Source organism: Cutaneotrichosporon oleaginosum, assembly GCF_008065305.1.
Source record: "Cutaneotrichosporon oleaginosum strain ATCC 20508 chromosome Unknown ATCC20508_contig04, whole genome shotgun sequence".
NCBI lineage: Eukaryota > Fungi > Basidiomycota > Tremellomycetes > Trichosporonales > Trichosporonaceae > Cutaneotrichosporon > Cutaneotrichosporon oleaginosum.
Genome location: NW_027072173.1, coordinates 1,714,577 through 1,742,451, shown reverse-complemented (window position 1 = coordinate 1,742,451; position 27,875 = coordinate 1,714,577). Strand labels below are relative to the sequence as shown.

At 60.8% G+C, this 27,875-nt stretch overlaps 10 protein-coding genes across 10 annotated transcripts; 5 read left to right on the top strand and 5 right to left on the bottom strand.

The window, feature by feature from the left end:
• Positions 1 to 3,370: 3,370 nt before the first annotated feature.
• Positions 3,371 to 3,823, top strand: COLE_05118 (uncharacterized protein; the record flags this gene model as incomplete). Its single annotated transcript, XM_018427388.2, has 1 exon — positions 3,371 to 3,823. The coding sequence occupies one exon, from the start codon at positions 3,371 to 3,373 to the stop codon at positions 3,821 to 3,823; it is 453 nt and encodes a 150-aa protein (XP_018279331.1).
• A 121-nt stretch (positions 3,824 to 3,944) lies between these two features.
• On the top strand, positions 3,945 to 4,983 carry COLE_05117 (uncharacterized protein; the record flags this gene model as incomplete). The annotated part of the gene is made up of 2 exons (XM_018427387.2): positions 3,945 to 4,099; positions 4,149 to 4,983. 2 exons carry the CDS (start codon positions 3,945 to 3,947, stop codon positions 4,981 to 4,983), a joined length of 990 nt encoding a protein of 329 aa, XP_018279332.1.
• Positions 4,984 to 6,516: 1,533 nt separating this feature from the next.
• Positions 6,517 to 7,451, top strand: COLE_05116 (uncharacterized protein; the record flags this gene model as incomplete). The annotated part of the gene is made up of 4 exons (XM_018427389.2): positions 6,517 to 6,539; positions 6,613 to 6,739; positions 6,904 to 7,020; positions 7,266 to 7,451. 4 exons carry the CDS (start codon positions 6,517 to 6,519, stop codon positions 7,449 to 7,451), a joined length of 453 nt encoding a protein of 150 aa, XP_018279333.1.
• Positions 7,452 to 7,546: 95 nt separating this feature from the next.
• On the bottom strand, positions 7,547 to 8,818 carry COLE_05115 (uncharacterized protein; the record flags this gene model as incomplete). The annotated part of the gene is made up of 4 exons (XM_018423010.2): positions 7,547 to 7,920; positions 7,957 to 8,238; positions 8,295 to 8,541; positions 8,576 to 8,818. 4 exons carry the CDS (start codon positions 8,816 to 8,818, stop codon positions 7,547 to 7,549), a joined length of 1,146 nt encoding a protein of 381 aa, XP_018279334.2.
• A 2,982-nt stretch (positions 8,819 to 11,800) lies between these two features.
• COLE_05114 (uncharacterized protein) lies at positions 11,801 to 14,719 on the top strand (the record flags this gene model as incomplete). The annotated part of the gene is made up of 2 exons (XM_018427390.2): positions 11,801 to 12,494; positions 12,531 to 14,719. 2 exons carry the CDS (start codon positions 11,801 to 11,803, stop codon positions 14,717 to 14,719), a joined length of 2,883 nt encoding a protein of 960 aa, XP_018279336.1.
• Positions 14,720 to 15,622: 903 nt separating this feature from the next.
• On the bottom strand, positions 15,623 to 15,997 carry COLE_05113 (uncharacterized protein; the record flags this gene model as incomplete). Its single annotated transcript, XM_065626387.1, has 1 exon — positions 15,623 to 15,997. One exon carries the CDS (start codon positions 15,995 to 15,997, stop codon positions 15,623 to 15,625), a length of 375 nt encoding a protein of 124 aa, XP_065482328.1.
• A 19-nt stretch (positions 15,998 to 16,016) lies between these two features.
• Positions 16,017 to 17,615, bottom strand: COLE_05112 (uncharacterized protein; the record flags this gene model as incomplete). The annotated part of the gene is made up of 6 exons (XM_018426631.2): positions 16,017 to 16,127; positions 16,214 to 16,494; positions 16,527 to 16,878; positions 16,916 to 17,368; positions 17,484 to 17,521; positions 17,555 to 17,615. 6 exons carry the CDS (start codon positions 17,613 to 17,615, stop codon positions 16,017 to 16,019), a joined length of 1,296 nt encoding a protein of 431 aa, XP_018279338.1.
• Positions 17,616 to 17,954: 339 nt separating this feature from the next.
• On the top strand, positions 17,955 to 18,847 carry COLE_05111 (uncharacterized protein; the record flags this gene model as incomplete). The annotated part of the gene is made up of 5 exons (XM_018421339.2): positions 17,955 to 18,033; positions 18,100 to 18,211; positions 18,257 to 18,334; positions 18,446 to 18,476; positions 18,548 to 18,847. 5 exons carry the CDS (start codon positions 17,955 to 17,957, stop codon positions 18,845 to 18,847), a joined length of 600 nt encoding a protein of 199 aa, XP_018279339.1.
• A 35-nt stretch (positions 18,848 to 18,882) lies between these two features.
• Positions 18,883 to 19,743, bottom strand: COLE_05110 (uncharacterized protein; the record flags this gene model as incomplete). Its single annotated transcript, XM_018423012.2, has 4 exons — positions 18,883 to 18,975; positions 19,217 to 19,299; positions 19,331 to 19,392; positions 19,478 to 19,743. The coding sequence occupies 4 exons, from the start codon at positions 19,741 to 19,743 to the stop codon at positions 18,883 to 18,885; spliced, it is 504 nt and encodes a 167-aa protein (XP_018279340.1).
• Positions 19,744 to 19,961: 218 nt separating this feature from the next.
• COLE_05109 (uncharacterized protein) lies at positions 19,962 to 27,549 on the bottom strand (the record flags this gene model as incomplete). The annotated part of the gene is made up of 5 exons (XM_018426632.2): positions 19,962 to 21,494; positions 21,530 to 25,624; positions 25,662 to 26,012; positions 26,051 to 26,198; positions 26,237 to 27,549. 5 exons carry the CDS (start codon positions 27,547 to 27,549, stop codon positions 19,962 to 19,964), a joined length of 7,440 nt encoding a protein of 2,479 aa, XP_018279341.1.
• Positions 27,550 to 27,875: the final 326 nt, after the last annotated feature.

The following is a 27,875-nucleotide window of genomic DNA, read 5'->3' as shown; positions in this document are numbered from 1 at the left end:
GATAACATTACGGATGCTTTTGATTCGGCCCGGAACGGCGTTAATGAGTTCCTGGATAGTTGCAGTCCAGTTTGTCGAACTCCAAAGTGAGACGGTGCGAACGGACATCGCCGCTCGCCAAAGCCGTCCTCACCGGCTCCCTAGATCAATTATGAGCACCACTTGATGTCTTTGCGGCATATCTACGGTGCGCCACCGCCATCGACGATCAGCGGCGGTCCAGAGCGACCGGGGCTCGCGGTGGTGGCGCCGGTCGGGCCGAGCTCTGGATGTATGTCTACAGCCACAGATCCCACAGCGGCAGGCAGGCGTGCGCCTGGAAAAATGGCGGTTGAAATTTACGCAGGCGGCGTCGTTGGCTGCGGAAGGTGTTGGCTGGATTCGGACGGCCGTAATTGAACCCTGGAGAATTAAGACCCTCTGGTAATCGAGTGCGGGGGATCGCCGTCGGCGCCAAAGTGGCGGTCATGGCGGGCCGCGGATTGGCTCCCGACACCGGTTCGCCGATCCGCCGACCATTACCCCGACTGCATCGGGAGATCTACGCAGCACCCTCAATGCACCGGTGGCCGTACTTGTCAGCAGAACACGACACGTCTGCATGCAAGAAAAAAGGAAGATGTTCGTGCAGCAGCGGGTCAGAAATTCTACGCGAGCGACGGGACTGCAGGTTCCGGTGATCGGCGGCAGTGCCACATTGGTGGAGCCGCACACCACCCTGGCCAGCTGCCAGCCCCGGTGTACGCACCTGTGTGCCACGCTGACATGCTGGCATGCTGGCATGCTGGCATGCGATGCGGCCAAGCGGCGCAACACGTCAACAAGCTCGTCGGCTTCGGCCCAGGCACTGAACCCACTGTCGCGCGAACACATTTGGATGCAAGCACCAAGCGTTGTTCAAGTCAGGTGGCATGCCGGCAGTTTTCTGAAGCTAACCGGCTCAGCAGCCGGTTCCTAGGCACTTTCAGTGCCAATACGGCACCTCACGGCATTTCTGTAGGTACAACTGCGGTGACGTGAACGATGGCCATGATTTAGTGGCAAACCTCGCGTGTCATACGCATCTGCACAGCTCGGTTTAGCGTGTGAAGATTGCGGAGTAAGCGTGCGCGTCGTGAGCAGTACCGGTATGCACCGGGCGCGCACCGCGGACTCGGGCACATGCATCCATAGATCTTGGCGACCGTACAGCCGGGCCCGTTCCGGCATGGGAGCATCCGCCAATTCAATCTTTGGTAATGTCCGCCCTCCCCCACTCGAGTCTTTGGTGCTATGACGATGACGACGAGGGGGTTAGCACGCGGACGCAAGGCGGGGGCAAGCGACGTGTCGACGCGCGCTGGCTTTGGTGGAGCCGTTGAACCGAGGATTGTGCGTGCACGAGTGATCAGAGACACCGGCCGTTCGGGACCCGCCATCGCATCTATGTGGCATGTAGAGACGCTGAAGGCATGCGGGCATTATCACTTGCATAATAGTCAATTCAGCGGATCAGCGGGCTGCCCCGCCTCCGTCAAGTCTGTTCATTAAGAGTTTCAGCGAGTTTAGCAGAGCAATCCGCACGCCATGAGCGGCGCAGGGTCGAATACCGGAGACGCTCCGGCCATTGACATTGCGGTCGATACGACGAGAAGGAGTGGGTCCGTTGGTTTGAACACATGAGCTCGTGGCAAATTGCCCGCGCCCTGTCCACCGCCACCACACTCACACGCTTCGTGGCGTCAGTGTACGCAAAAGACATTCAGGGACAATGGGCAGTGGCGACCGCGTGCAAGGGCAAAGGGCAGGAGCATCGTGCCGTGGCCGCCGATGCTCATGCTCAGCCTCTGATCCTCTGGGCCTGAAGCGCTCAAGTTGGCTCTGGAGAGACCTCGGATGGGTACCCAGCATCAGCTCAGGCAGAAAGTGCCTGCAAGCGAGGCACCATTCCTACCCTCGGCAGATGCCGTACATGCCGTGTGGCGGCCTTGAGTGGCCCAGCCGACCTGAGGGTCTGCCTCAGCCACATGAAGCCTCGCCGCGCACGCGAGAGTCCTGATGTGCGCGGACCATAGGAGGCGCCCATGAGGCGCTACCCAGAGTGCGGCCGAATTGAGCAACGGGGACAGAGTAATGAACACTTTGCCGACCGCAGCGCCCGGCTGGGGGGGCGTGATGCATGCTTTGCATTCCCCCACCCACCTGATCGTCGGCTGCCGCCCTCACTGTGACCCTCCACCCTGGGCACTGCCTGCTTGGCACCTGTGCGCGAGTGTGAGTGTAGTCCCTTGGCACGGCGCGTGTCTGGGCGCCCGCTGTCTTGTCATCTGACGAGGGGACGCGAAGGAGGTACTGTCCTAGTAGGCAAGCCCGCCCCGCTTTAATGTGGCCGTTCGCGGGGGGGGGGGGGGGGAGAGGGGGGAGCGGTGGGCATGGTTTGCGGGGCGTACGGTAGTTACATAGCGCGGCAAGACCGCGCGTGCGCGCGTCGCAAGTGCATGTGTAAAGGTGGCGGAAGCGGATCTGGTTTCCGTTAGGCTTCGGTGGTCTAAGCTCGCGGAGGCGGCTCCGTGGTGCCATCATCACGCGCTGCACGCGCTGCATGAGTGCGTGAGTGCCACGAGAAGCGGGCGGTGATTGGTCAATTTGCCGGACCGAGTTGTTGGGATCAACCTTGGGAGAATGCAAGATGACGGCGAGCGCGCTGCTTTGGCGTCCAATTCCAGGGAGATACAATGCAAGGAGGTGCGGAAGGCGGTAGGGCTCGGCACATCTTGGGAGGAGGGCGGAGAGCGAGCAGAGAGAGCAGAGAGAGGATTGCAGAGAGAAGTGGCACAGACAAGTGGCAGTGGCAGCTGGGCGTGACAAGAGTCAACAGACAGACACTCTGTCAAAGGGTTTCCCCTGAGTCGGAATTCAGGAGTGGCTTCAGGAATGAGGCAACCTTGGGTGATCACGCTGATCCCCTGACAGTCAGTGCGCTCCTGTGGCTCTTGTCAGCTGTGGCTCTCACCTCAGCAGGATTAACATGGATGAACTACGCACTCCTCTCCCTTAACCTCTCCTCCATCCCTGCTCGATTGAGTAACTTCACACTCGGCTTATGTGACGTAAGTGCCGAGGGCCCGTTCCGTCTGCGCCGCTGCCGTAATGTGCGCGCCTTGAACTGAACGCTACAGTGGTTGTGGGGTACGTATTCCATCAGCTAGAATTCAGGACAAGCCGGAGTAAGCGGAGCAAAATCCTGGTGGTGACCTGCGCATGTCTCAGCCACTCAGCCGGCTTCCGCTCGGCTCCCTGTACCTCGTCAGTAGCCCGTCGATCGCACATCCATCTTGGGCCCTCTTGGGCCCTCGACCCTCCCTTCGTGGCTCTCATATCGAGCCGCCAAATGCTGCCTCTACTCAGTCCAAGTCTCTCCTCCGTTCCTCCGCCCATCCGCCGGCCGCCCACCCTTCAGGTCTCGGTCTCAAGGCAAGAGGCTTGGGAGCTCAGGCGAGCAGGCGAGCAGGCGAGCAGGCGATCCCCCAGTGAGCCAAGACCAAGGGATCACCACCGACCGCCCAACCCCGACCACCGACAAGACCTGCCGCCTCCTCCTCATCACCACCCTCGTCCATCCTCCTCCTCCTTCGTTCTCATCTTCTATATCAACCTCTCCTTTCTCTTCCTCTCTGCCTTTCTCCCGTACTCCTCCTCTCCTCCTCCGTTCCCTCTCCTTCTATCCATTCTTACTTGTTCACATCGCTCGCCTTTTTGTTTATTTTCTTCGCTGTCTACCACCTCCTCTCAACCTCTACCTCTCTTCAACCTCCTCCACTTTCCCCTTGTGCATCAACACTGAACGCTTTCGTCAACTGGAATCAACCTCTCGTCACCGCGCCCGTGCTCAATTTCTGCCGCACAGACACCACGGTACTACCACTCCTACACCACCACCGCCACTTGACATTCCCCTCGACGCCATGCAGAACCAGATGGACAAGCAGCCACTTGGTGGCAGCCCGACTTCGGTCCACTCGTCGCCCCTCAACCCCAACTCGTTCAACATCATGCCGGGCTCTGAGGCTTCTACTCGCAGGCAACGCATTGCCATGGCGTGCCAGTACTGCCGTCATCGGTACGTTTATCTCTTGCTTTACCATCGATGCAGTCACTGACCCTCTCAGCAAGATCAAGTGCTGCGGCTCTAGCCCTTGCGCCAACTGCACCCGTGCCCGCCGCTCCTGCGACTACTCGCCCGTCCCCGAGGAGGTGAACCGGGCCACCCGCGAGAAGAAGGCCGCCGCTAAGGCCGCGAAGCAGTACGCTCATGCCCGCGCCGCTCCATACTTTGTCGACCAGTCCATCTACTCGATGCCCTACCTCGCCGGACCAGGCCCTATCCGTGGCACTCATGTCCCTCCTCGCCGGTCTTACTCGACCCCAGTCACCTTCTCTCCCTACTCGCCCGTGCCACACGGTGCTCCCATGACCTCGCCTGCGCACTTTGAGAGCCCATGGTTCTCGGGTCCGCCTGTGCCGGTCATCAATGTCTCGCCCATGGTCCCTGTGATGCCCGTGGCGCCCGACCACACCCCCATGATGGACGGCGGTGAGGACCCGAACATCTACACGACCTACGCCACGGCTCCCGTTTCGCCTACTGAGTCGTCGGCGAGCACCTCGTACCCAATGCCGGTCACTCCCGTCAGGAAACCCATCCTCAACACTCCCCCTCACACACCGTCGCAGGCCTACTTCCAGCCGACGCCCAATCTCCTGACCTACACTCCCCAGCCCTTCCCCTTCTCGCCGTCTCCGCTCGCCCAGTCAGCCTTCTCCACTTCCCCAACACTGTGCCCTGGCCTCCCTGTGCCACCACAGAAGGCTCACGCGCCACAGCCCCTCGTCGGTCTCGGCATTGGGCTCGCTGGCAACGAGGAGAATGCCTACGCCGCTCCCTCGAACGACTACCTCTCGGCCGGGAACACCTGGACTCAGCCCGACCCCAACTACTTCTAAGCCGTCTTGGACTTTAAACCTGTTTGCCTCTTTGGACCTCATAGATGGGAAGACCGACCGTGCCGGAACACCTTCCTCTAGACATTGATTTGGACCTTTTCCCCATTTTTCTCTCGTTTGCGCCTCTCGACTCGACTCCTCGGCAGCAATGGACTCAATGGACCTCGAACAATAGCCGATTCCCCTACATATTGGTGTACCTATAGTACCTCTCCGCTCTCGGTGGACAGTATTTTTGTTGTGCGAGCGATGCACATGGATAGCATTTGCTTGGCTTGACTGTGGGCGGCGGGCTTAGAACAACAACTAACATCAGCAGTACTGCTGCTCCGTTGGACAGTTCATGGATAGTCCGTACTCCACACACATTCGACCTGACCTCCCCGCGTCTTGCCAGCCCCAACTCTGAATCTTGATTCGGCTTGTCGCTCTAATCGGTCTATTGCTACATGAACTCGGGCTCGGTAGACGGGCCGAGTGGGGCCGGTGATTGGAACTGGAGAGGGACGCGAACGACAATGGTGTTGAGAGGGGTGGGGCGTCCAGGGCGTCGTGACTCTCCTTGGAAGTGTGACGGGACGCTAGTGTCTCTTGCAGCTCCTCCCAGGGCGTGTTGCAGCCATGTGTCAAGATCAATTGTGTCTGAAGCACACGGGGCGGAGGGGAACGGGCCAGGACATGCATCAGGTGTTGTGGAGCTCAAACCAAGTCGAAATCAAGATGGACGTAGCGGGGCCAAGCGGACTATCCATCGCGCCGCCTCGCTTTTGCCAGCATACCAGGCTAGCGTGCACATGATCCGGCCCAGTCCGCTACAGACGTTGGAGCTTGCATGATTCGGCGTGCGATCGGCGATCAGAGTGGGCCTAGTCGTCCCGACACTTGCGACACGGGGCAGATGTAGAGCGGCGATTGCAACGTCGGCAGAGAGCCGGTCCGGGCTTGCAGCTGCGAGCCTCGAGCGGGACGTCTAGGAAGTGGGCGGTGTGAGCGAGGTGGACGAGGATGGAGGGCACACTGGCACTCGCTCCGCCCCGGTGGCGCACGGCTGTCAGCATTCCCTCGTCCCCGCACGTTTGGAGCCTGTCCGTGTCCATGCAGAGCTTCTAGATGCGTACATACGAATACGCTAGTAACGATGCGTGTCGGACGGTCGATCAGGAGCCAAAGCGAGGCGGCAGGGGTTAGCTTGAGTGGCGCTCGGTTAGGCAGGGTTGGCCACGAGACGTGGCTGTGGCGCTGCGTGAGTACGTGAGCCGATTGTATGTACCAGGTGCGGGCCAGGTGTTGAGGCGTAAGGTGGCGCATCAGGTGTCCCGCACATCACTGTGGCGGCCACGTTCATCACGTCGGTGCTCGCCGCCTTGTTCGCCTGGTCGACCCCGCACCACAAGTCGTCGTCGACACGAGCAGACCCGAAACCGCCATCAACATCATCACATTCACCATCTATTCCCAATCCACAAGTTGCTCAGGCTTCAGGTTCAGGATTTACAGACACCGCCAGAGATCTGATCTGACGATTTAGCGAGTATGACCCGATCTAAGACTTCCGCGTGCGTCCGCGCCCACCGCGTCTAGGCCTGATCTCGACCGAAGAGAACTTTCCTCACGCTGTTCCGCTCGCAGCCATCGATCGTACACCGTACTACGTATCGAGCCCTGCGTGCAACGTCATGTCCCCACGCGCGTGCATACGGCAGTCCACGCATCCACGCACGCTCCGGGGTTCCGACCCAGTCTTTCGGCTCACAATGTGAGATCTCCGGGTGAGCGCGTGCGATGCTTGGTGTGACACCTGCAGCTGCGGAGCACCTCAGAAAATCACGAAGACGCAGTGCGTCACGTGCCCTCACGTTCTTGAGCCCCACTTCTTCACACTTGAGCATCCAGAAAGCCACAGCCACAGCACTAAATTAGACTCACTGCAGCACACCCGCAGCACACCCAAGTGTGCGAACACGCAGGCCATCTGATGCCCGCCTCACCGCGACCCCGCGTGCCCCGGAATTCGGAGAGCTGCACACGCAACACATTGTGCGTCCACTTCCGCACATCTTGAGGCGTTCCGCCTCCGAGCAGAATTTGTGGGCGAGCTCCAGTCTCCCCATGTGCCACCGCGTCACCGTCGGGATGCACTAGCGTGAGTGCGCGACGCCGCATACCGCGTTTCCTCTACCCTACTAGTTATTCGCGTCCCAGTTTTTCATGTCCCGCAGCGCGTACTTGGCCGCGTATTGCTACATGTCGCTCCTCCGGTGACCGCCAAAGCTGATTGCAAGCGAATGTACGCACGGGCCTCTTTCACCTTCGCTCGTCCCACGACTCCGTCCCCCACCTCTGCCAGTCTTTCCCCCTCTCCGCCCTCCTCCCCACACTCTCTCATCGTCTTGTGTGTGCGCGCGCACTCTATCACACACGATTCATGCTGCCAACAATGCTTGCGCGACGTGAATCGCTCATACTAGACATCTAAAAACCCTAAAGACACACTCTAGCTGGTCTCCTTGGGCGGTGCGACGGCGCGCTTACAGCTGCGTGTCAGCATAACCGTTCATCCGTGTCAGGCTCCAGGGCCACTTACCAGACTGTCCATCCGCCCAAAGATTTCAAGGACCGTGGCGACGACCTCAAAGCACAGCTCCTCCTGGTCCTCGGCAGCGCCACCCGAGCCTGCCCCGCCGGCGTTCTCGGCAATCTCTTTCCGGACTTCGCGCACCAGCTCCTGCACGCTCTCGCGGCCGATGCCGCTCCCGCCCTCGCGACGGCGCGTGCTGCCGCTGCCGACCTGCACGGGCCCGGCTTCGGACGATGTGCCGATCCCAAAGGGCCACGTCGAGAATTCCGCGAGGATCTCGTCGCAACGCACGAAGGCCGCCTCGCGCGCATCATATGACAGACGCTGCAGCGCGTTCTCGAGCACTGACGAGGCGTAGGCTGTTGTCAGGCGACGTCATGGGCTCGGCAACTTACCAGCGCAGACCAGCGACACGGCGCGCATGTAGCGGTACTTGACATTCTCCTTCTGAAGGGCCTGAGGTGGGATCGCGGCGGTGCGCGCGGTGAGGAGCGCGAGACACCGGCGCACAACGTCTTCCTTGGCGTTCATGTCTGCGATGGGGTGCGTCGCCATGTCAAACAACAAAAAGTTGCGCTTCTCCGTTCGCAAGACACCTTTGTCAACCAGCCCCTTGGCGAGACGCTCGCGGACCTGCTTGAGCTGGTACCCAATCTTCATGACGTTCCACGTTTCGCCTAGAGGAAGTGAGCACATAGCTACCGCGACGCGTCGCAGTCTGATAATTACGTACCACTCATCAAGTCCACCCACGCGCCAGCGCCGTACTTTTCACTGCTCTTGATCATCTTGAGCGCCTCGTCAAGAATAGTCTCTCCCGTCTGCCTCTCATCGATGACCTCGATGAGGCGGTCCGCGAGCGCGAGTCCGCGGCGGGAAGGGTCGCGCACCATTGCTATCCGCCGGCGCAGCGCGAGTTCAATGAGGATGCACCCGCGCAGCGCATATGAGATATTGTCGTTCCAGAACGAGAGATAGCCCTGGTCGTCAGCAGTGTTGTTAGTCTGCGCGCACCGCCTTGTCCTTGAGGCCGAGGAGGAGCACTTCCTCCATGAGGGTGAGGCGGGGCGCGCCCTTAGTTTCGCTCTCGTCGTTGAGGTCGCGTGGATCGTACGCGATCTTGCCGCGGCCTCCTTCGACAGCTGACCCGCTCATCTGTTGAGACTTGGGGCGCGATGGGGGCGCCGAGTCGCCAGCCGAAGACGGCGCGGCGGACGAGGCCCCTGCGCCACGGCGACGCGTGAGGCCCTCAGACATGGCTGGTCAAGAGGAGGGGGGAGGGGGAGGATAAAGACGGAGCGGCCTGGAGGAGAGGGAAGGCGCGAGCGGATGCGAGTATAAAGGAGAGTGTGGGTTGAGTTGCAGATGTGTTGACAAGAGTTGGATGGTTGACGAGTGGGGTGGATCGGGTGGTGAGCGTGGAAGGGACGGCAGCGGCAGTGCTGCTCGAGTTGGTGCTGGGCATACTGGGTCTGTGCGGGGCTTGCCCTCGCATGCCTCACACTTGCTCCCGGCTCAACACCCTGACTCGTGCCTCGCGGCTCTCTTTCCATTACAAACACCACGTGTCCTAGGTAATGCCAATCATGCTTCCTAACGACTGGGGCTAATGCAACGGCACTAGCCCCGAACCGCCGTCCTTGTGGCACATGGCACTCACCACCGAAGTCCGGTGGAGGTCCATCAGCTCAATAGTACATCATTCCAATCGATACTCTCCGTCACACCGGCACGCTGCCTCGTTGTGCACCATGTCCAACCTGTGAGTGGCTTGCAGTGCAGTTGAAGAGTGATTCACTGACCTACGTAGCTACTCTACTGAGGTACGCAGCACTCGCGCACCACCTCATTGTCGATGCTAACCTCCAGCCAACGCCAACGGGGAAGGTCATTGTTGACACCACTGCAGGCGAGATCGAGGTAAGGTAGACGCTTTGATTATAGGTTGACATCAAGATTGAGCTTTGGGGTAAGGAGAATCCCAAGGCCGTCCGCAATTTCGTCCAGCTCGCCATGGAAGGTGAGGATGCAGCTGGCATAGTTGCAGCCGGAGCTCACGCCAGGCTACTACGACGGTGTCATCTTCCATCGCGTTGTCAAGGGGTTCATCGTGCAGACCGGCGACCCGACAGGTACGGGGAAAGCCGGTGAGAGCATCTATGGCGAGCCATTTGAGGACGAGATCCACAGCCGCTTGAAGTTCAATCGGTAGGTTGTGGCGTCTGACAGCGTCTGACGCGCAGGCGTGGATTGGTAGGCATGGCCAACAATGGCAAGCGGCATACGAACAACTCGCAGTGGTTCATTACGCTGGATCGGGCCGACGAGCTCAACGGCAAGCACACACTCTTCGGGCGCATCCAAGGACCGACTTATTACAGTACGAAGAACGGAATAAAGCTGAACTCACAATAGATGTCCTCAACATTGGGAATCTCGATGTCGACGCTGAAGAAAAGCCGCTGGTGCCCCCAAAGATTAAGGGGATTCGCATTATCGAGAACCCATTTGATGACATCGTGCCGCGCATTACTGCCGCCGAGAAGCGGGCTCAGCACCAGGCTCGGCTTGAGGCCAAGGCAGAAATGGAGAAGAAGGAGAAGCGAGCCCGAGCCAAGAAGTGAGTCGTGAATAGTCTGGTCGCCTAACCGCTTTCAGGAACACTGGGCTGCTGTCTTTTGGCGAGGCGGAAGAGCTGGACGCGGCTGCTGTGACAGTCAAGAAGAAGGACATGGGCCGGCGCGATCGTAGGTAATTGGTGGCGAGCATCAATTTGACACCAGTCGTCGCGTCATCAAGCTCCAGTAAGGAGAAAAAGTCGAAGAAGCCTATGCCCGACCTGTCCGACGAACCCACCGAAGTGGCTGAGGAGCAACCGAAGACCAAAGTGGAGAGAGAGCGCAAGGCGGTCGATCTCAAGGCAATTCGTGAGCAGCACGAGCGCGAACGATCCGGTAAAAGGTGAGTTTATCGAGATTATGCCAGCTCACTTCAGCTCGTCGAGGAAAGAGGACATTGAGCGGATGCAGGAGGACCTGCGAGCGATGAAGAAGCGCATGGGGCAGGATTCGGACACTGACTCGGAGGACGAGGAAGAACGGCGTAAGCGGCGGCGAGGCCCATCGGCCCTCGAACAGGAGCTCTCAAAGTACAAGCACGCGCGTGGACGGGCAGCGCGGGAAAAGTGGAATGCCAAAGACAAGCGGTCAAAGGACGATGACTTGTTGCGGGACTTGGGCATGTTCAGCAAGAAAGTTATGGAGGCCGAGGTGGACGAAGAGCCGATGGATGATGACGCGGGCGACGGGGAGGCGGCGCTCGAGGTGGACGACGATGTGGGGTGGCTGCGGCATTCACTCAAGTTTGCACACGAGATCTCGGACGAGACGCGTCGCGCCGAGGACGAGTACGAAGTAAGTTTCCGCACGTGGACTGAGTCTGGAGCGCGAAGCTTACGAGAACAGGTAATTGATCCTCGAGCCAAGGCACGGGCAGTGGCAGCGGAGGAGGAGCGGGCGAACAAGGCGAAGAAGCGCCGCGACTAGTCCGAGCATGTATTCGGCCGGACTATGCGGCATGGTGTGGTGTGGGCAAGCGCTGGATTGTGTTCTGCAAGATGGCGAGACGGTCGCGTTTCGGGAATGCACTTTGGATCGCTAATCGCTGATGTCAAGGGTGCCTATGTGCCTGGAAGGTAATGCTTAATTCTCCTCCACGTGGGAGTATTTGGTTCCGAGCTTGGGTTGGATGGGTGATGAACGGAGACGCGGAGATGGGACCCTGAGCTCGGGCGTGGGGGGGGGATCGTGCCATGTGTAGATTGTTTCGGTGCGCGGTGGGACGATGGATGGCACGATCAATTCCCATTCCTGGGTGGAGGCGGTGGAGGCGCGCAGTCCGTCGTCGTCCCACTGCACTCGCTCTCTCATCCTCCTCTTGCCATCTCTCATCCTCCGTTCCTCTTTTCCTCCATCCTTTCGTAGCTCTCCCACCTCCCATCTCCCATCTCCCGCTCGCCCCGTCGCCCACTCCGCGCGCACACTCCCAACTACGCCCCCCCCCCCCCCGGCGTCTCCCCCTCCACAGCGTACGGCGTTTGACTGCGACTGCCACGGCGTACGGTCTCTCATCAGTCTTCCTCTCTTCTCATTACACATCTTCTCAACCTCAAACTCAACTCTACTACATCCAGTTCACACTCTCTCTTTCTCTCTTTAACCCTTCACATCAATAGTCACCATGTCTGCGGTTCTACCGTCCGACATATTCAACTTTGAGGAGGGCGACGACAACCCCCAAACTTCACCCACCGCCACTCTGTTTCCCCCAGCCCTCTCCTTCCCAGGCTTCGACGAGTCCTACCTCTCCCCCACCTCCAACACCAACACGCTCTCGCCGCGTTCCTCGGGCCTGTCTCACCCCTCTCTCTCACCACCTGCCACATCGGACAGTCCCAATTCGAACCTGTCATTCGCCACCGACGAGTATCTTCTCAACTCCAACTTCCCAGCGGATGAGCTAGACATGCTCATATTCCCAGAGGACACTAAGCAGGAGCTCGACGCGCTGTCCATGACATACCAGCACATCGCGCCCGTTCAGGTGCCGCAGTACCTCAAGCCGGCGATACAACTCGACGTCAAGCCGCAGCAGCAACAGATGAGCGCGCCACCACCTATGCCTATGGGCGCCATCCAGCCCCCGTCGGCGCTCACCTTTGATGGCAACCTCCAGCAGTGGCGCATCGGCATCCCGCAGGACCCCATTGCTCAGCAGTGGTTTATGCAGCAGCATAATGTCATGTCGCAGCCCCCCATGCAGCACCTCCACTCTCCCCCGCAGCCGCAGGGACAGCTGCACCACCAACAGCTGTTCCACCAACACCACCAGCACCAGCTGCATCTTCAGCAGCAGCAGGTGCAGCAAGTTAAGCGTGAGTTAGATCGGGTCCCGCGCAGCTGACGCCCAGTTGAGATGCAGCAGTCGCAAGCGCCGCCGCCGCAGCAGTCAACGCAGCAGCAGCAACAGCAGCAATCACAGCAGCAGCAGCAACAGCAATCGCAGCCTCAACCCATTGGGCAGCCCATGCCTCCTCAGCAGTTGTCGTCTCAACCGCAATCCCTGTCCGAGTCGACATCCATGCCTTCCCTCCCTTTGCCCCCTCCCCGCCGCAGCGCCCCCAACGCACCGATCAACAAACCACCTTCTTCCTCGCCTCCAGCAAATGTTGGCAAACATAACAAGACCGAGAGGCGCTATCGACAGAAGGTGCAGCAGGCCCAGGCCGATCTTCGCGACGCAGTCCCCGCACTCCGCGTTCTGTACGGCACGTCGAACGAGGAACAGAAGAAGACAGATGTCCGCGCCCCCGATGGCACTGTGGATGGCCTTGGCGAGGTGACTCGCCCCAATGCCAGTGCAAAGGCCACTATCCTCATTGGTGCTCGCATGTACATCGAGCTCCTGCAACGTCGCACCGCGATGCTGCAGCGCAAGGTTGCCGAGCTGGAGACGTGGCGTGCCGTCGTTAGCGGCCAGGCTGAGCTCGACGCCTGGCGCCAGGACTTCGATAACCGTGAAGCCGTCATATCTGCTCAGCAGGCTGCGGCAGCCCAGGCTGCTGCCTCGCTCAACGACTCGGACGATGTCGAGTCAGAAGAAGACGAGGACGAGGCCCCGACACGCAAGCGTGCCCGCACGACGAAGAAGAAGTCTGTCGACTCGAAGATGGGCACGACCGGGATGCGTGCTTTCGCCGCCTTTGCCGTATCATTCTCTCTCTTCCCTTCGGCTTCCAAGATGTTTAGCCCCCACCCGAGCACGACTATGGGGTCGCCTGTCTCGTATGCTGGCGAAATGTCTCGCGGGCAGGTGATTGGAAGACTTCCTCTCATCACTGCCGAGCACAGCTCTCGACTGCTTGCTAGAGCTCTGCCTGCTGCTCTCGTACCTGGTCCGCACACGCTCGTCGACTGGTCTGTTCGCATATTCATCACCATTGGTCTTCTTGTCATCCTCGGTCCGTTCATTGAGCGCGTCGGTAAGCGTTACCAGGACAAGGGTACCGGCGCCGGCAACGTCGTTCGCTTCTTCCTCGACATCTTCCGCCTTTACTTCGGCGCACCGGTTGAGGTCACCGCCGAATGGACCAGCTTGGCAGCGCGTATCGTCGGTGGCATTGTGGACCCTCCTCCTCTTGTGCGCTGGCATGTTGCCGTCCGCCTTCGCATGTCGTCGCGGGACCCGTACTGCCTCGCGCTGCTGGCTCTCATGACGCGCGACGGTCAAGGGGCCGAGCACTTGTGGGCAGAGGCGCGCACTTTGTGCGAGACGGAAACCCCTCTCGGCGCCGTCCTGGCTTTGCCCCTGGACGAGGCCTCACGCTGCCTCGAGCTCGTCCCGCCCACATTTGCACCTATCGCTGCGATCGCCGAGCAGATCAATCTTATCCTTCTGTACGACCTCTACACACGCTTCTTCAGTCACCTCGTGACCGCCACTGGAGGCGCAACGGCTCTTCCACCAATGCTCGCCAACGTGCAGAAGAGTGGAATGGCTGGCGACCTCAAGTCGCTCGACCGCGAGATCAAGAGCATCCTTCAAAGCGCCCCCCGGCACAGTACAACAAGTTCGCTTGCACTTGTGCTACTCGGCCTCTGGGGACTGTTCTCAGGTTACTCCTCGCCCGCGTCCCTCGTGTCCGCTCTGGCAGAGGAGGAGCTTCGTGGCGGTGGTCCCCGGCTCAAGTGTGTGTCAGCCATGCTTGAGCTGCTCTACCCCGGTAGCTCGTTCCCGCAGCGCTCGACAGGCGCCGCTGTCAGCGTCAACGCGGAGGCGATCGACAACCTTGCGATGACTTGCATCGGCTTTGTTGACCTGCTCTTCTCGTCGTCGCGCTACAACTCGGCCGCCAAGAGCATTGACCGCCTCGAGGCCAACTACCGCGTGCAGAAGGAGGCTGCCCGTCTCCGTCTTGTGCTCACGCAGGCCAACTTTGTCGGCCTGGACGAGGAGGAGGAGGACACTTCGATTCGTTCCTTTGACAGTGCAAGACAGAAGCTGGTCGCTGTGTTGTCGGCTGTGGGCCGCCGGGCCGCCGGCCGGAGTGCGATCAACGATGACGATTCGGGCCTGGAGGACGAGATGGGTGAGTGGTAGGCGATCAGTGACGAGTAATAGAGTTTGTTTGTACAGAGTAATGTAGCGGTGAGAACTTGTGCCAGGAAGGGCGGGGTGAATGTTAGGACATCTAGCAGGTGCGGGGATGGGGTATGGTGAGATAGTGAGTTGACACCGCCGTTCATCTCTGGAGATGCAACGCCGCCGGGAGTCGGACTTGTGTGAAGATGATGAGGCGGTGGAGCCAATACTTTAGGATGAGAGGCAAAAGGAGTGGGGAAGGGGGGGGCCCGAGGACCATAGAGCCCCAGCTAGCAGGGCTCCAGGTCCCCGGTCAAGCGGAGTCGGGAGGAAGGGGGGTGGGGGGGCAGCCACAGAGGCCGAGAGCGGAGTCGAGCCGGCCCGAAGGCCGGTGACAACCAGCGAGATGCGACAAGGTCAATCATACACTAATGTGGGCGAACGGACTCTGGAGTTTCTATAACGCCGCATATGTGGCCTCTCAGGGCTCAATTGGGTCACGTGTGACCCCTGGCGGAGTGGAATTCGGCGGAGTAGAGGCGGGAGGTGGATACGATGGCGGCGGCGAGTCGAGTGGTGAGCTGCGAGGTGGACGGCCCCACCGAGCACAGATGGGAGTGGGTGGGCGTGGGGTGAGGAGGTGGGAGGCGCGCGGACGTCAGGGCATTTGGGTCCGATGGCGGTCGTCATGGCTTGGCGGAACGGTGTTATAAAAACGAGATGTCGAGCTATCGGGCTCGCGAGCGGTCTGGCAAGCTATTGATAATGGAGCGTGAGCAGCTCGCTGGCAGCTACGCCATCAACACACGCATGCCGCGTCCTCCTAGGTCACGCCTGATCCCTTGAGTGATCAGTCGATGTGTACCAACATGCTGCTAGAGTATGCCTCCAGCCCAACGCGCTGCTCATACCGCCCATGTGCTAGAGATGAAGCTGGCAGTCAGTCGCAGCCTCAGCACCCAGCTGGCCACACCTCACTTGTGCGAACGTGTCCGTCGTCCTCGGTGGCGCGCGTCGGAGGCCCGTGCCCGTTTCAAGATGCAGTGGAACGAGGTGTACAAAGGCGACACGGACAAGGCGAGTACCGAGGCGTCGAGGCGTTTCGGCCACGCACGGCCTGCCCGCCATGCCCGCGCACCGGTCCAGGCGTGTGTTCACATGCTCGATGGCACTACACGCCCCGTGGTCGGTGATTGCGAAGGCGGTGACCAAACATGTCACACACCAAACACCTCCATTTGAGCGACGTACACAATGCATATTACAGCCTGGCAGCTCGCCGAAACCCGACACCATGCACACTCTGGACGCGCACTCAGACGGCGCTTTCGGCTGGCTCCGAAGGCGACTTGCTCTTCTTGGACTGCAGCGGCGTGTGCTCGTGAATGGCTGAGGCCAGCTCGGTAGCGACCTTCGGAGATGCGGTCTGAGGTCAGTTATATCTGGAATTGCACACAACAGCGCCACATGCACACCGCTGCCACGAGCACTGCAGCCACGGCGTTGACTCACTCTAATAGTCACAAAGCGGCGCTCGCCCGCCTCAAAGATCGTCATGCGGACATGCTTGCCGTCCTCTAAGCACGACATGCCGACGTACAACGCCGTGTTGAGGATGACGCGAAGTACACCGTCCGCGCGCATGACGAGGCGCGCACAACTCCTGTCATCTCGCCGCCGGTTGAGCTTGAGCAGGCCAACGCCGCGCTCCTTCCACGCCCCCTCACCCTCCATCATAAACAGCTTCGCGCGTGTCTGGTACATCGTCTCCTCCTCCTCCTCTCCCGTAGGCACTGGAGTCAGCGTGACCTGCCCTGAAACCCACCGTCCTGTCGATCCAGCTGTGGCTTCTTCTCTTCGGCTGCATCGTCGGCTCCCTTCTCCTTGAGAATGTCGCCAAACGACGAACTCTCTGCCTTGGCCTCGCTCTTCTTGGCCGCGAACGGTGAGAACGCTGACGAGTAGCTGCCAAATCCCGAGCTGGCGAATGCCGCCGGCTTCTTGTCAAGCGCGTTCGGTTCGGTCTTCTTCGCGGCAGTCCCAAACGCAGATGTCCCAGCCATCGCTGCGAACGGGCTCGGCTTGGCAGAGAACGAGCCGAAAGTCGCCTGTGGCTTCTTGGGCTCGGCGGCCGCAGCGGTCTCGGCAGATTTGGGCGGCGAATGGGTTGGGGTTGGCTGCAATCAGCATGTACTTTGGACCTCACAAACTCACAGATGTGGATTTGCGCTTCTTCTCCTCAGTCTCCTCGGTGGGCTCGTCAGCCTTGCGCTTGAGCGAGGGCGCATCCTCCGAAGTCGTCTCCGGCGTCCCACTGGTTCCGGTGGCCTCGGCCTCAGCCTCATCCCCAGAGGCCTCGGCCTTGTCGACCTTGACCCAGTCTCCCTCCTCGCTTCGCTTCTCCTCACCCTCACCCTCGGCCGGAGTCGAGATAATCTTATCCTCGTCCTTATCGGTGTCTGACGCGGCACGCTCGACGCGCTCGCCCTCTTTCCATGTCATTTCCTGAACCTTGCGGCGCACCTCGCCAACCGTGCGTCCCTCCTTGCTCGGCGCTTTCTCCTCGTCTATTTCGGACTGCGTCTCCTGCGTCTCGGGCGTCTCCTCGAGCCTGTTCTTCTTCGCGGCGATGTATGCGGCGCTGGCTGCTTCGCTTGCGGTGTGGTCCTGCACATTAGTTTCAGCTTTGTGGCGGCGCACGGTGGCGATGAGGTGGGGGGAGGAGGGATGCGGGAAGGCCGGCCGAGCGGCGGAGAAGGGAGAGAACGAGCGGAATACGCACCACGGATCCCTCGCGCCCGCGCTTCAGCGACACGGGTTCTGGGGTTAGCGTTGCCTGGGCTGCGACCATACCGCGGTGCGTGAGCCGATCGGTTGCCTCATTGTCGGAGGCGATACTGTCTGCGGGCGGCATCGAGAGGAGGGATTCGGGAGGTGAGGTCGAAGCCGGGTGCCAGAGGGATGTGTATGCTTTGTATCTGGAGAATGGGTGATGGGTGATGGAGCGGTTGTTGTTGCGGACTGGAGACGAGTGATGGAGCGCCAGCAGCCAGGCAGCATCAGGGGACGAGCTGCGAGCGGTGGTGGGGTGCGGCACGCCTACGGAATGGGTGGCGATGACGGTGGAAATACTCCCGCGCCTAACCTGGTGGTCGCCGTCACCACCGTCACCGTCACACCGCGACCGGCTTCGCCTCGTCCCCATTGCCCCATTCCTCTCCATCTCCGGCTCCGTCTCCAGTCCAGCACCAGCATGGGCTACACCTACTCCTACCTCTCGGGGTTGCTCCTGACCGTGGCCACCACGTACGGCCTGTACCTCCTCCTCACAGGTGCGTGTCCGCCGCCAGCTCCCCCACCCTCACGCTCTCACATGTGCATCGCCAGCTAACCCGAAGGCCAGGGTGAGCGCTTCAACCCCGGGCAGTTCCTCGCCGAGTCGAGCCCTCTCGCTTGGGCAGCCACAGGCATCGGACTGTGTATCGGCCTCAGCGTGTTTGGTGCTGGATGGTGCGTAGCCAACCGGCTGGAGGTTGGACCTGTTGCTAACCGCAGGGGTATTTACATTACTGGCGCGAGTATTCTTGGCGGTGGTGTGCGTGCACCTCGCATTAGGACGAAGAACCTCATCTCGTGAGCATCTAGAGGTGTGGTCGTGGAGTCTGAGCTTACCACCGCGCGCCCGGCACCTTGTGATCTTGGCTCTACTCCTACGCACTCTCCTCCGCGCGCATGTTCGTCCAGCATTATCTTCTGCGAGGTCGTCGCCATCTACGTGAGTATTGGGAAGCTTGGGAAGCCGCCTGCCTCGAAATGAGAGGTGCCCACGCTCAGCACTAACCCCAGGGCGTCATCATGGCCATCGTCTTCTCCTCCCGCCTCAACAGCGACATCAAGGACATCCACACGTCGAGCAACTACTACACGGGCTTCTCCTTGTTCTGGGGCGGCCTCATTGTCGGCCTGTGCAACCTGTTCTGCGGCGTCTCAGTGGGCATCACAGGCTCCACAGCCGCTATCGCGGATGCCACCGATGCCCAGCTCTTCGTCAAGATCCTCGTCATCGAGATCTTCGGCTCCGTCCTCGGTCTCTTCGGCCTCATCGTCGGCCTGCTTGTCTCGGGCAAGGCTGAGGAGTTTGCGTAAAAATAGAAGAACATGCATTATCATCAAGTAGACGTCTAGAGGTATTTTCGTGCCGAGGCGCGCACCTTGGCTTCGAAGAGGGGGTTGCGGATCGGTGTGTTGACGGTGTGGAAGGGGTTGAGGGCGGCCTGGGATTAGCGCGGTATACAGCGGTAGCCTGGAGCACGAGTGCGTGAGATCAGAAAGGTTAAGAGGAGCAGTTGCGGTCCGCGTCAGATCGTGTTCTCTGGGGAGCGGGCACGGCTAATCCCACACCTCAACGGCGCCGCGATGCCTGTGCAGGCCGAGGACCGCCCCCTCAACCGACTTTTGCGCCGCGCACATGTCTCCCACTCTCCCCTTCCTCCTCGCCTCGCAACGCCCACGCACCTTGACATAAGTCTCCCACACGTCTCCGAAGAACAGCCGGATCCCATCGTCGTTCTTCGTGTCGTGCAACAACACAAGCTTGACTGAGATCAGCGCGTCCTCCTTCGGACGCACCATTCGTCGCCAAAAACGCAGACACCATCCACTCATTATGCTTGTCCACGTTCTTGAGGTATCTGGGGTGAGCTGGCTTCCGCACACCGCCGCCCGCCGGCAGGAGTGACCAGATGTAGCGTGTGGCGAGCGCTGCGCGCAACTCACAAACTCCCCGTCCCTTCCGCCACCTCTTCGACCGTGTCGAGCGCCGCATGCGCGATCATCTGGAGGAGATGCCGCTCGCCGCCGGGACCCGTGACGAGGCCGAGGTTGAGCCCCGACGGCGTTGGCGTCGCCTCTGTGCCGTTGAAGCTTGACCAACTGAAGCTCGCCGACGTCGCGCTGCTGGGGGCAGCGGGCTTGCTGCTGTTGAAGGTTAGTTCGAAGAGCGGGGTGTCGAGCGGCGAGACTATTGCCAAATAGAAGGACATGGCGGATGGGTGGTGAGGCGAGAGATTGACGCGTCAACATTGGATTGAAGCATCGAGGTGGAGGTCGGTGGAGGTCGCCGATTGACCGCCGACATGTCCTCTCCATGAGCACTGGAAGCCGCATCGCGCGCACACTTACTGAATCACCGATCCCATGCATCCCAAAAGTTCATTACTAGGGTGGACAAGATGCTGGGTACTAAGTACAATCACATGATCTAGGTAAGGGAAGGAGGCCGCTCGGCGAGTATTGTCTCGTCGCCCGCCTCATCGTCGTCTGCAAGCGTCTCAAAGATGGACGACGGCTTGTTCTCTGGTGTCGCAAATGCCTCGTCGTTGGACTCGTCGCTCGCGAGCTCAATCTCCACTCGGCTCGCCCGGCCGCTGTTGGAGGAGATGGACATGTGGTCGCTTCGCTCGCTGTCGCGCTCTCCATCTCGTTCACTGCGCTCACTAGCTTGTGTATGCACGCTCAATCGCTGGCTTGAGCGGTGGGAGCTTATGCTCGCACGCTTGAGCGGCGTGCTCAAGTCAATGATGAGCTGCTCGCTCGTAGGCCTTGATCGGGGCTCCTCTTCTTCCTCCTCGGGCAACTTGCCCAGCATTGAGCCATTGGAACCGCGCGCCGTCATTGGCGTCGGGGAGGCGGGCGAGCGCCTCACAACAGGCTCTCTTGTACCGAGGTCTTCGATACCGGTAGTGGACAAGTTGGTAATCATCTGCTGGGCCAGCGAGCCAAAGTCGACGTTGTCATCCTGGCTGTTTGGCAGCATGAACTGGCTAAAGTCCACGTTGGCAGGGAGCGGAGATGGAGGCGGCGCAGGTTGCCGCCGCTCACGCCGGATGCGCGGCGTGCCCTCCAGCTTGAGACGCTGGAGGCGCGTGTCCATGAGGTTCGTCTCATTCGACGACGCGCCGGTGGGTTGAGGCGTAAGCGCAGCGCGGGCTGCCGCTCGGCGCTCTCGCAACGCAATCTCCTCCGCCCGGGCACGGTTTTGCTGCCGACAGAACTTGTAGGACGACGTGAACGTCCGGAAGATGCCAAAGAAGTCCTGGCTCTGCATCGGGCGCCCGTGCTCATCGCCTTCGCCGTAGTAGTTCTCCACGTCGCGCAGGCCCTTCTCGGCATTGACAATGTCATCGCGCAGGCTCTGAAGGTCCTCCTCGGCACTTGCCGAGAAGCGGAACATCTTGCGTGCGTAGCCGTCCGTCGAGTCCTGGAAGTTGTCCTCAAGAGAGGCCCGGATCGCGCGGATCTCCGCAAGCATGGACTTGGACTGCGCCTGCATGTCGGAAAAGTTGACGCGGTTCGCCTCGGATGGCTTGGCCAGCTCGTCGAGGAAGCCATTGAGCTCAGGGAAGTGCGTCGATACCGTGCGCTCAAGGAAGTGCAACAAGTTCTGCCCATTCGTCGATTTGGTGTCCACAAGCTTGTTAATGGAGCCAATCTTGAAACCGTACGCGCCACCCGCAAAGTTGGTGCCGTTGAGGTAGTTGCCCATCGTGAGGATGACGTTCAGCAGCTGGTGGAACAGCGTGGCGTTGCGGAGGTCGTGACACGCGACAACCAGGAGGTCGAGACTCTGCTGCAGGAGGTCAATGTTGCCCTGGAATCTGACGAGGAAGAGCATGCCCTTGACGCGGTCAGCCAAATGAGGCACCTGGATGAGGCGGACCATGAGCCGGTCGGCCGGGTGCAGGCGCTCGAGCTCGGCCGGCGAGTCGGCAGAGTGCGTAAGAAGCTTGCCGCGCTGAAGTCAGCCAGTGGAAAACAATTATAACAAACCTCGTCATCATTAGGAAGCACGCCCTGCAGTTCGTGCAGGAACGTCTCGGAGCACAACTCGCTGTTGAAGTTGGCAATGGCCTCGCTGAGCCTCTCGGGTTCCTTGAAGTTCTTCGCGCTGCTGCCGGCCATGAGAATCTCGATACGCTTGCGCAGGTCGGGTGACAGGACACTGAGCAACTCAGTCTCCTTCTTCTTCTTCACCGCATCGTAGAGGATTTCCTTGGCCTTGAACTCGTTCTCGATATCGGACCAGAGGTTGGCGGCCTTCATGCGTTGCACGAGCTCCTCTTCGGCGGAGAGCTGCTCAGGAGCGGCCCAGACCGTGTTGCCGAGCTGGCCCTTTGCAACCTTGTCCCATTGCAGCTGCTTCATCCTTCCAGACGCCATGTTTGGCACATGCTTGCGCGAGTCGTTAACGCCGTGGAACAGCGCGTTGAGAGGAGCACCGGGTGCGCGAGAGATCGTGCCCATAGAGCCGGGAGGAGGTGGCGGTGGAGGGGCCGAGACCTTCTTTGGCGTGCCGCCAGTCTTGGCGAGGTTGACGCCTCCACGGATACCGGCCAGCAAACCAGCCATACCAGGTGGGCCAGCTGGCCGCCCTGGCATTCCACCGGGAGGAGGTGGTGGCGGCGGTGGTGGTGGCGCTGGTGGCGCGTTGCTGCTGGGGTCTGGCAGTCTGGCAGCCAGCTCGGCAAGCAAGGGTGGCCCACGAGCAGGCGGGGGAGGAGGAGGCGGGGGTGGAGGTGGTGGGGGCGGAGGCGGGGGAGGAGGTGGTGGTGGTGGAGGTGGAGGAGGGGGAGTGGCTCCTGCAGGCGTGAAGCCGGTGACCTTAACTGTAGCCTGGCCCGCATCATCGCCTGATGACTCTGCTTCCAGGCGTGCTTGCTCGGCCGCATGTGCGGCAACCGCGCGGTGCTCGTCGGACTCGTCGACTGTTGGCATCGGCGGCAGAGTGTTGGGCATGTAGTCGTCGGGCTCGCTGGATCCACCCCGCACGCTTCGCGCGCGAGTGAGGACCTGGGACGCGAAGGACTCGTGAGATGGCGAAGTGCCAGCACGGGCGATGGTAGGCAAAGGCGCAAGACCGCCCGAGAAGGTCGTTCTTGGAGATAAAGGCGACCGTGGAGACTCGTCCAACTCGTCCAGCACCTCACCCGACGCTGGGACGCTGAACCCTCCAGTCGCAAAGTTGAGCCCGCCACGCGAGATGGACGCCTTGCGACGGGCTGCGAGTGAGTCTGCTTGGGCGCGGACCGCGGAGAACGTGGACGGATCGGCCCGGACGGCCTGAGCGAGTATGGTCGCGCCTTCCCCGCGCAGAGCCGCTGCCATCTCCGGGTCGCTGCGAGCAGCTGCCAGTACGATGGGCTCAGCGCGTACGGCCTGGGCGAGAATCGACTGGCCTTCGCCTCGCAGAGCCCTTGCCATCTCCGGGTCGGCGCGGACAGCGCGCGCCAGCGGGGAGTCGCCCTCACCACGGAGCGCGCCGGGGTCGGGACGGCGAATAGCAATGCTGATGGAGGAGGAGCGGACAGGTGTGGGCTCGGCGCGAATTGCTTGAGCCAAGGGCGTGTCGCCCTTGCCCTGCAGCTCTGACCCCAGACCGGGGAATGAGCGCACCGCCCTTGCCAGAGAAGAGTCGCTTTCGCTGAGGAGCGCTGAGTGATCGTGGACAGAGACCGACGTTGTGGATGAGGCGGCAGTCGACTGGTCCGCCGATGAGGTGCTGGATTCAGCAGTGGATGCCACGGTCGAAGCCACGGTAGGCGTGGCTGACACTCGGACAGCCTTTGCGAGGGGGGTGTCGCCCTTCCCACGCAGCCCGGCAACCAGCTCTTGGTCTGCTGGAGCAGCCGTTGCAATATCGGGGTTGGCGCGGACAGCTTGAGCAAGAGGAGAGTCGCCCTTTCCGCGCAGGGCAGCCTGGAGCTCGGGGTCGGTCTGGACGGCAGCAGCGACGGCGGGATCGGCGCGGACAGCGGCGGACACTGCCGGATCGGCCCTCACAGCCTGGGCAAGAGCAGAATTGCCCTCCCCGCGCAAGGCCGTCGCCAGCTCGATGTTCTGCGGGGCGGCACGCGTCGTGAACGGAATGCGTACGGCCTGAGCAAGCGGCGAGTCGCCCTTGCCGCGCAGGGCAGCACCCAGCGCCGGGTCTGCGCGGACGGCGCGGGCGAGTGGAGACTCGCCCTCGCCACGTAGCGCCTTCGCGTCGACGTGCACTGGAGTTGCGACGCTCGGGTCGCGACGAACAGCTTCAGCGAGCGGCGACGTGCCCTCCCCACGTAAAGCGGCAGCCAACTCGGGGTCGGCGCGAACGGCTGCAGAGATGGCTGATTCGGCCCGCACTGCAGCAGAGACTGTGGGATCGGCCCGCACGGCGCGAGCAAGGCTCGAGTCACCCTCTCCCCGCAGCGCGGCGGCAAGCTCGGGGTTGGGCCGGACGGTGTTGGACATTTTGGAGTCTCGTGGTGATGGCACCGGGTCGTCCAGAGTGAAGGACCCAGAGCCTGTTTCGGCGAGCGACGCGGCAACGGCAGGGTCCACACGAAGAGCAGCGACAACGGCGGGGTCCTGGCGGAGGGCAGCAGCGACGGCTGGGTCTGCGCGGTACACCTTGGAGAGCATTGGGTCGGCCTGCAGCGCGAGCAAGAAGTCGGGCGCGTCCTCGTCCAAGTTGACGACATTGGACATGGACGCGCGGCCACTCAATGGAGCCGACACGCTGCGCTGCTGACCTTGCAGCGCGCCGTACCGTATCTCCTCGAGGAAGCGAGGCGGAATTGAGGCCTTCTTCGAGTTGGTTCTTAGTATAGACTTCTCCCGGACAGGAGGAGCATTTGGTGCCCCACCCCGACGGTGGCCGTCGCCGCGCGTGCTCCGGAAACCGGCGCTCGAGAGACGCATGGGAGCCACCCGGTCCACACCACGGACCAACGAGTCCTCGATGTGCGAGCGCACACGCTCCTCCTCAGCGTCCATGAACTGCGTGCCAGACATTGCGGTCTGGTTGGACAACGACTTGCCGTGAGACGACCGCCTCCGGTTCTCGAAGAAGCGCGGGTCTGAGGTCTGGAAGCGTTCCTCATGGGCTTGGAACACCTCGCCGTCCTCGTAGTCTTCGCCTATGTCGTCGCCAAAGGAGCTCTCGGTCTCGACAGTGCCAATAGTCGTCATGGTGTTGGACCGTGTCGGCCTTTTGCGGCTGCCACCGCCCTCGAGCTTGCGGATGGTCTTCTTGCGCTCCCATTGCTCGCGCAGGTCGTGGATGAGCTTATGACGGTCGATGGGGCCGTCGGTCATCGCCTGTACTTGGTCAAGGTGGTTGGTCTCGCGAAGCATGTTGAACAGTTCCTGGATGTAGAGCTCCAACTCGGCGATGCGCGTTTCGTAGTCGGCCTTCTCGCGTTTCCTTGTGTCCTCAGAGCTCTCCCAAGCAGCACGTGCGCTGCTGAGCTTCTTCTGGAGATCGGCAATCTGTTTCCTCAGACGGTCAACGAGACTCTGGTTGCCCTCGGCCATCTCATCCAGGAGGTCCTGCTTCTCGCGTTTGAGCCCGGCCAAGTCAGACTTGAGCTGCTTGTTCTCAGCCTCGACTCTTTCGAGCTGCTGCTGGTCCACAAATTTGCCCATGAGCTGCGAGACCGAGATGCCAAAGGCGCGCGAGAAGTCCTGATTAAGATCGGGTGAGTCGTGCATGACTATGCTCTGGATGAGCTGGTCAATGAGCTGGAAAAAGCGGGTACGCTCATCGCCCTCCTCCTTAATGAGGAGCATGTGACGGAAGGTGTTGAGCAGGTACGCGCTCGCTTTGGAACCCTTGGTCTTCTCCAAAAGGGCGCGCACCATCTCCTCTGGGTTCTTCATCGTCTCAACCTGCGCCACAGCTTGTTCTTCGAGGAACTCTTTCCGGTCGGCCTCCTCCTCGTCGTAGAATTGCTCGATGTGCTTCAGAAGCCTCGGCTCCCGCCAGTCCTTGATCGTCTCGAGTAGAGCCCCTACATTGGCGACGTCGAGCTGACTGCGGATAGACATCCGCGTGCGGAGGTCGGATGCGGACACGAGTCCCGAGATCAGGAATACGATGATTTCCTGTGGTGTCAGCACGAGAGCAAGCTGGTACACGTACAAAGTACTCGACAAGTTGCTGGTTGTCCATGCCCTTGACAAGCGGACCTTGTCCAACTGTGCTGCCCATGCGGCCCCTACTGAGGGCGAACTCCTCATTCAGGCGTATGAACCGCTCGAACTTGGACAACTTCTTCGACACGCCCACTTGCTGATTGTACTGCGCCTGTAGCTGCTCAAAGGCTCGCAGCACAATTGACAAGCCGACGCGGTCGCTGCTGCCAATGTCGAGGTAGGCAAAGTCAACGAGGATCTCTCCTGCGACCTTGCGACACGACGGATGAGCAGATACAAGGGATTGCCCGATGGCGTAGATGACCTGGGGTTTGTTGATGGCTTCATCTTGGCCGAACTAGAGGGTCAGCGAGCGGAACAAGCCGGTGAACCCACCTTGTTGTTCATAGCCGTTCGCAGGCACTTGAGCAGCTCGAGTTCCATGTCCACATCAGGCCCAGCTTTGCTTCGTCGATGTGTCAATGTATTGAGGTAGTTGGACATGACGACGAGGCCCTTCAAGTCCATGAACTCCTGGATCCAACTATATTGTCAATACGAGCCCCACAGATAGACACTCACTTGAGCGGGAAGGTGCGCAGGCTGACGCCGAGTGTCACCAAATCCTGGTGAGTGAGCTGGTTGTCGAGGACCTTGCGGATGAACCACTCGGGGCTGTCTCGGGATATGGTCGCCTCCACTGGCTTCTTCCCTCGCCCAGTCTTAAAGCCTTCCACCTGCAGCTGCTTTTGCTGCTTCTTTCTCCTCTCCCACTGCTGGCGCGCTTCCGCCTCGACCATTTGCCACTTGGTGCTGATTGACAATGTTGAAGTCGCACGAGCGCCCGCCGAGATCGTCTGAGTAGACGTTCGCTGTGCGCCTCGAGACTTGGCCGTCCTTGACGACAGCGACGGCGCTGGCGAGCCCATGAGATCGTGGTCGAGGTCACGGTTGCGGACGAGCTCCAAGAATCGCTGCTCCACTTCCTCGTCTGACGGCCGAGGGAAGCTGAACTCGTCTGTCAGCTTGGTTGTAGAGTGGGAGGCGATGGAAGGTGTGTAAATGGAACGTGTGTAGGTCGAGGAAGCGTAAGTGGATGGTGCATATGTTGAGGGGGCGGGAGAGGTCGTTGTGCGGGGTTGCGATTGAGAAGCAGCACGCGAGTTTGAGGCCGCGGCGTAAGCCAACGAGGACGAAGTCGAGTAAGAGGCAGGAGGGTGAGTGGAGGGCCCCTGCGACGACGAGGCGTAAGGTGGTGGAGTACTGGAGGATGCGTGCTGAGGTGGGGGAGGGGTGTACGACGCAGGTAGCGGGGGAGGTGTGCTGTGGGCTGTTGTATACCCTTGGATGTATGCCGAGGGCGGTCCGGACAGCGGTGTGGAGTTGCCTGTTGGGATGGCGCGACTGCCGTTGGGCAAGCGCTCGGGCTGGGGCTGCGTAATGCGATTGATTGAGGGGTATCTCCCCAGCTCGTCGTTGGGGCGCTGCAAGGTGCTGGTGCTCATGGTTGACGACACGGAGCGGATTGACATGTTGTCCGAAGCCTTGCGCGGGGACAAAGACGCGTTGGACGCTTGGTGCTTGAGACTCGCGGCGTGGAGACGGCTGGGCGAGTGCGCGCCAAACTCGCGGCTAATGTCGAGGCTCGAGGTGGAAGCGTTGTCATGTTGGGGTGCTGGGGTAATGCTCACGTCGACAGCATGTGGGCCATGAGGGCCAGAGCTAGGCATCGCGCGTGAGGGATGCTGGTCATAGGGCTTTGACTGGGAGAGGTCGGTCGGCGAGGTGGCGTGCGAGGCAGTGGACGAGCCGGAGGTGCGCGTGCTCCCTCGCGACTTGCCCTTGTCGCCGCGCGAGCCCTTGCCGGATAATGTCGCGGTGAAGAAGTTGGACATTGCGGCGTGCGAGCGCTACGCGCCGCGCCTTGTTGTGGTGGTGCAAAGGTGATGAAAGAGGACTGATGGAAAGAGACGGTGATAGCGCTGAGGAGGGGGAGGAAGAGGAGGTACTGTAGGAGCGCGGGTAATTCCAAGGGCAGTGAGATCGGAGGAGAGGGGGGGGGGGGACGCCAGTGTGTCGAGGAGGGAGATCTGAGATTAGGTGGACGCTGCGATAAAAGTAGAGAGGGAGAGCGTCGCGAAGAGAGATGTGGAGAGAGAGAGAGTGAGGATATGTATAATAAATGAGGAGGAGTAGTTGGAAGAATGACAGGAGAGTGATC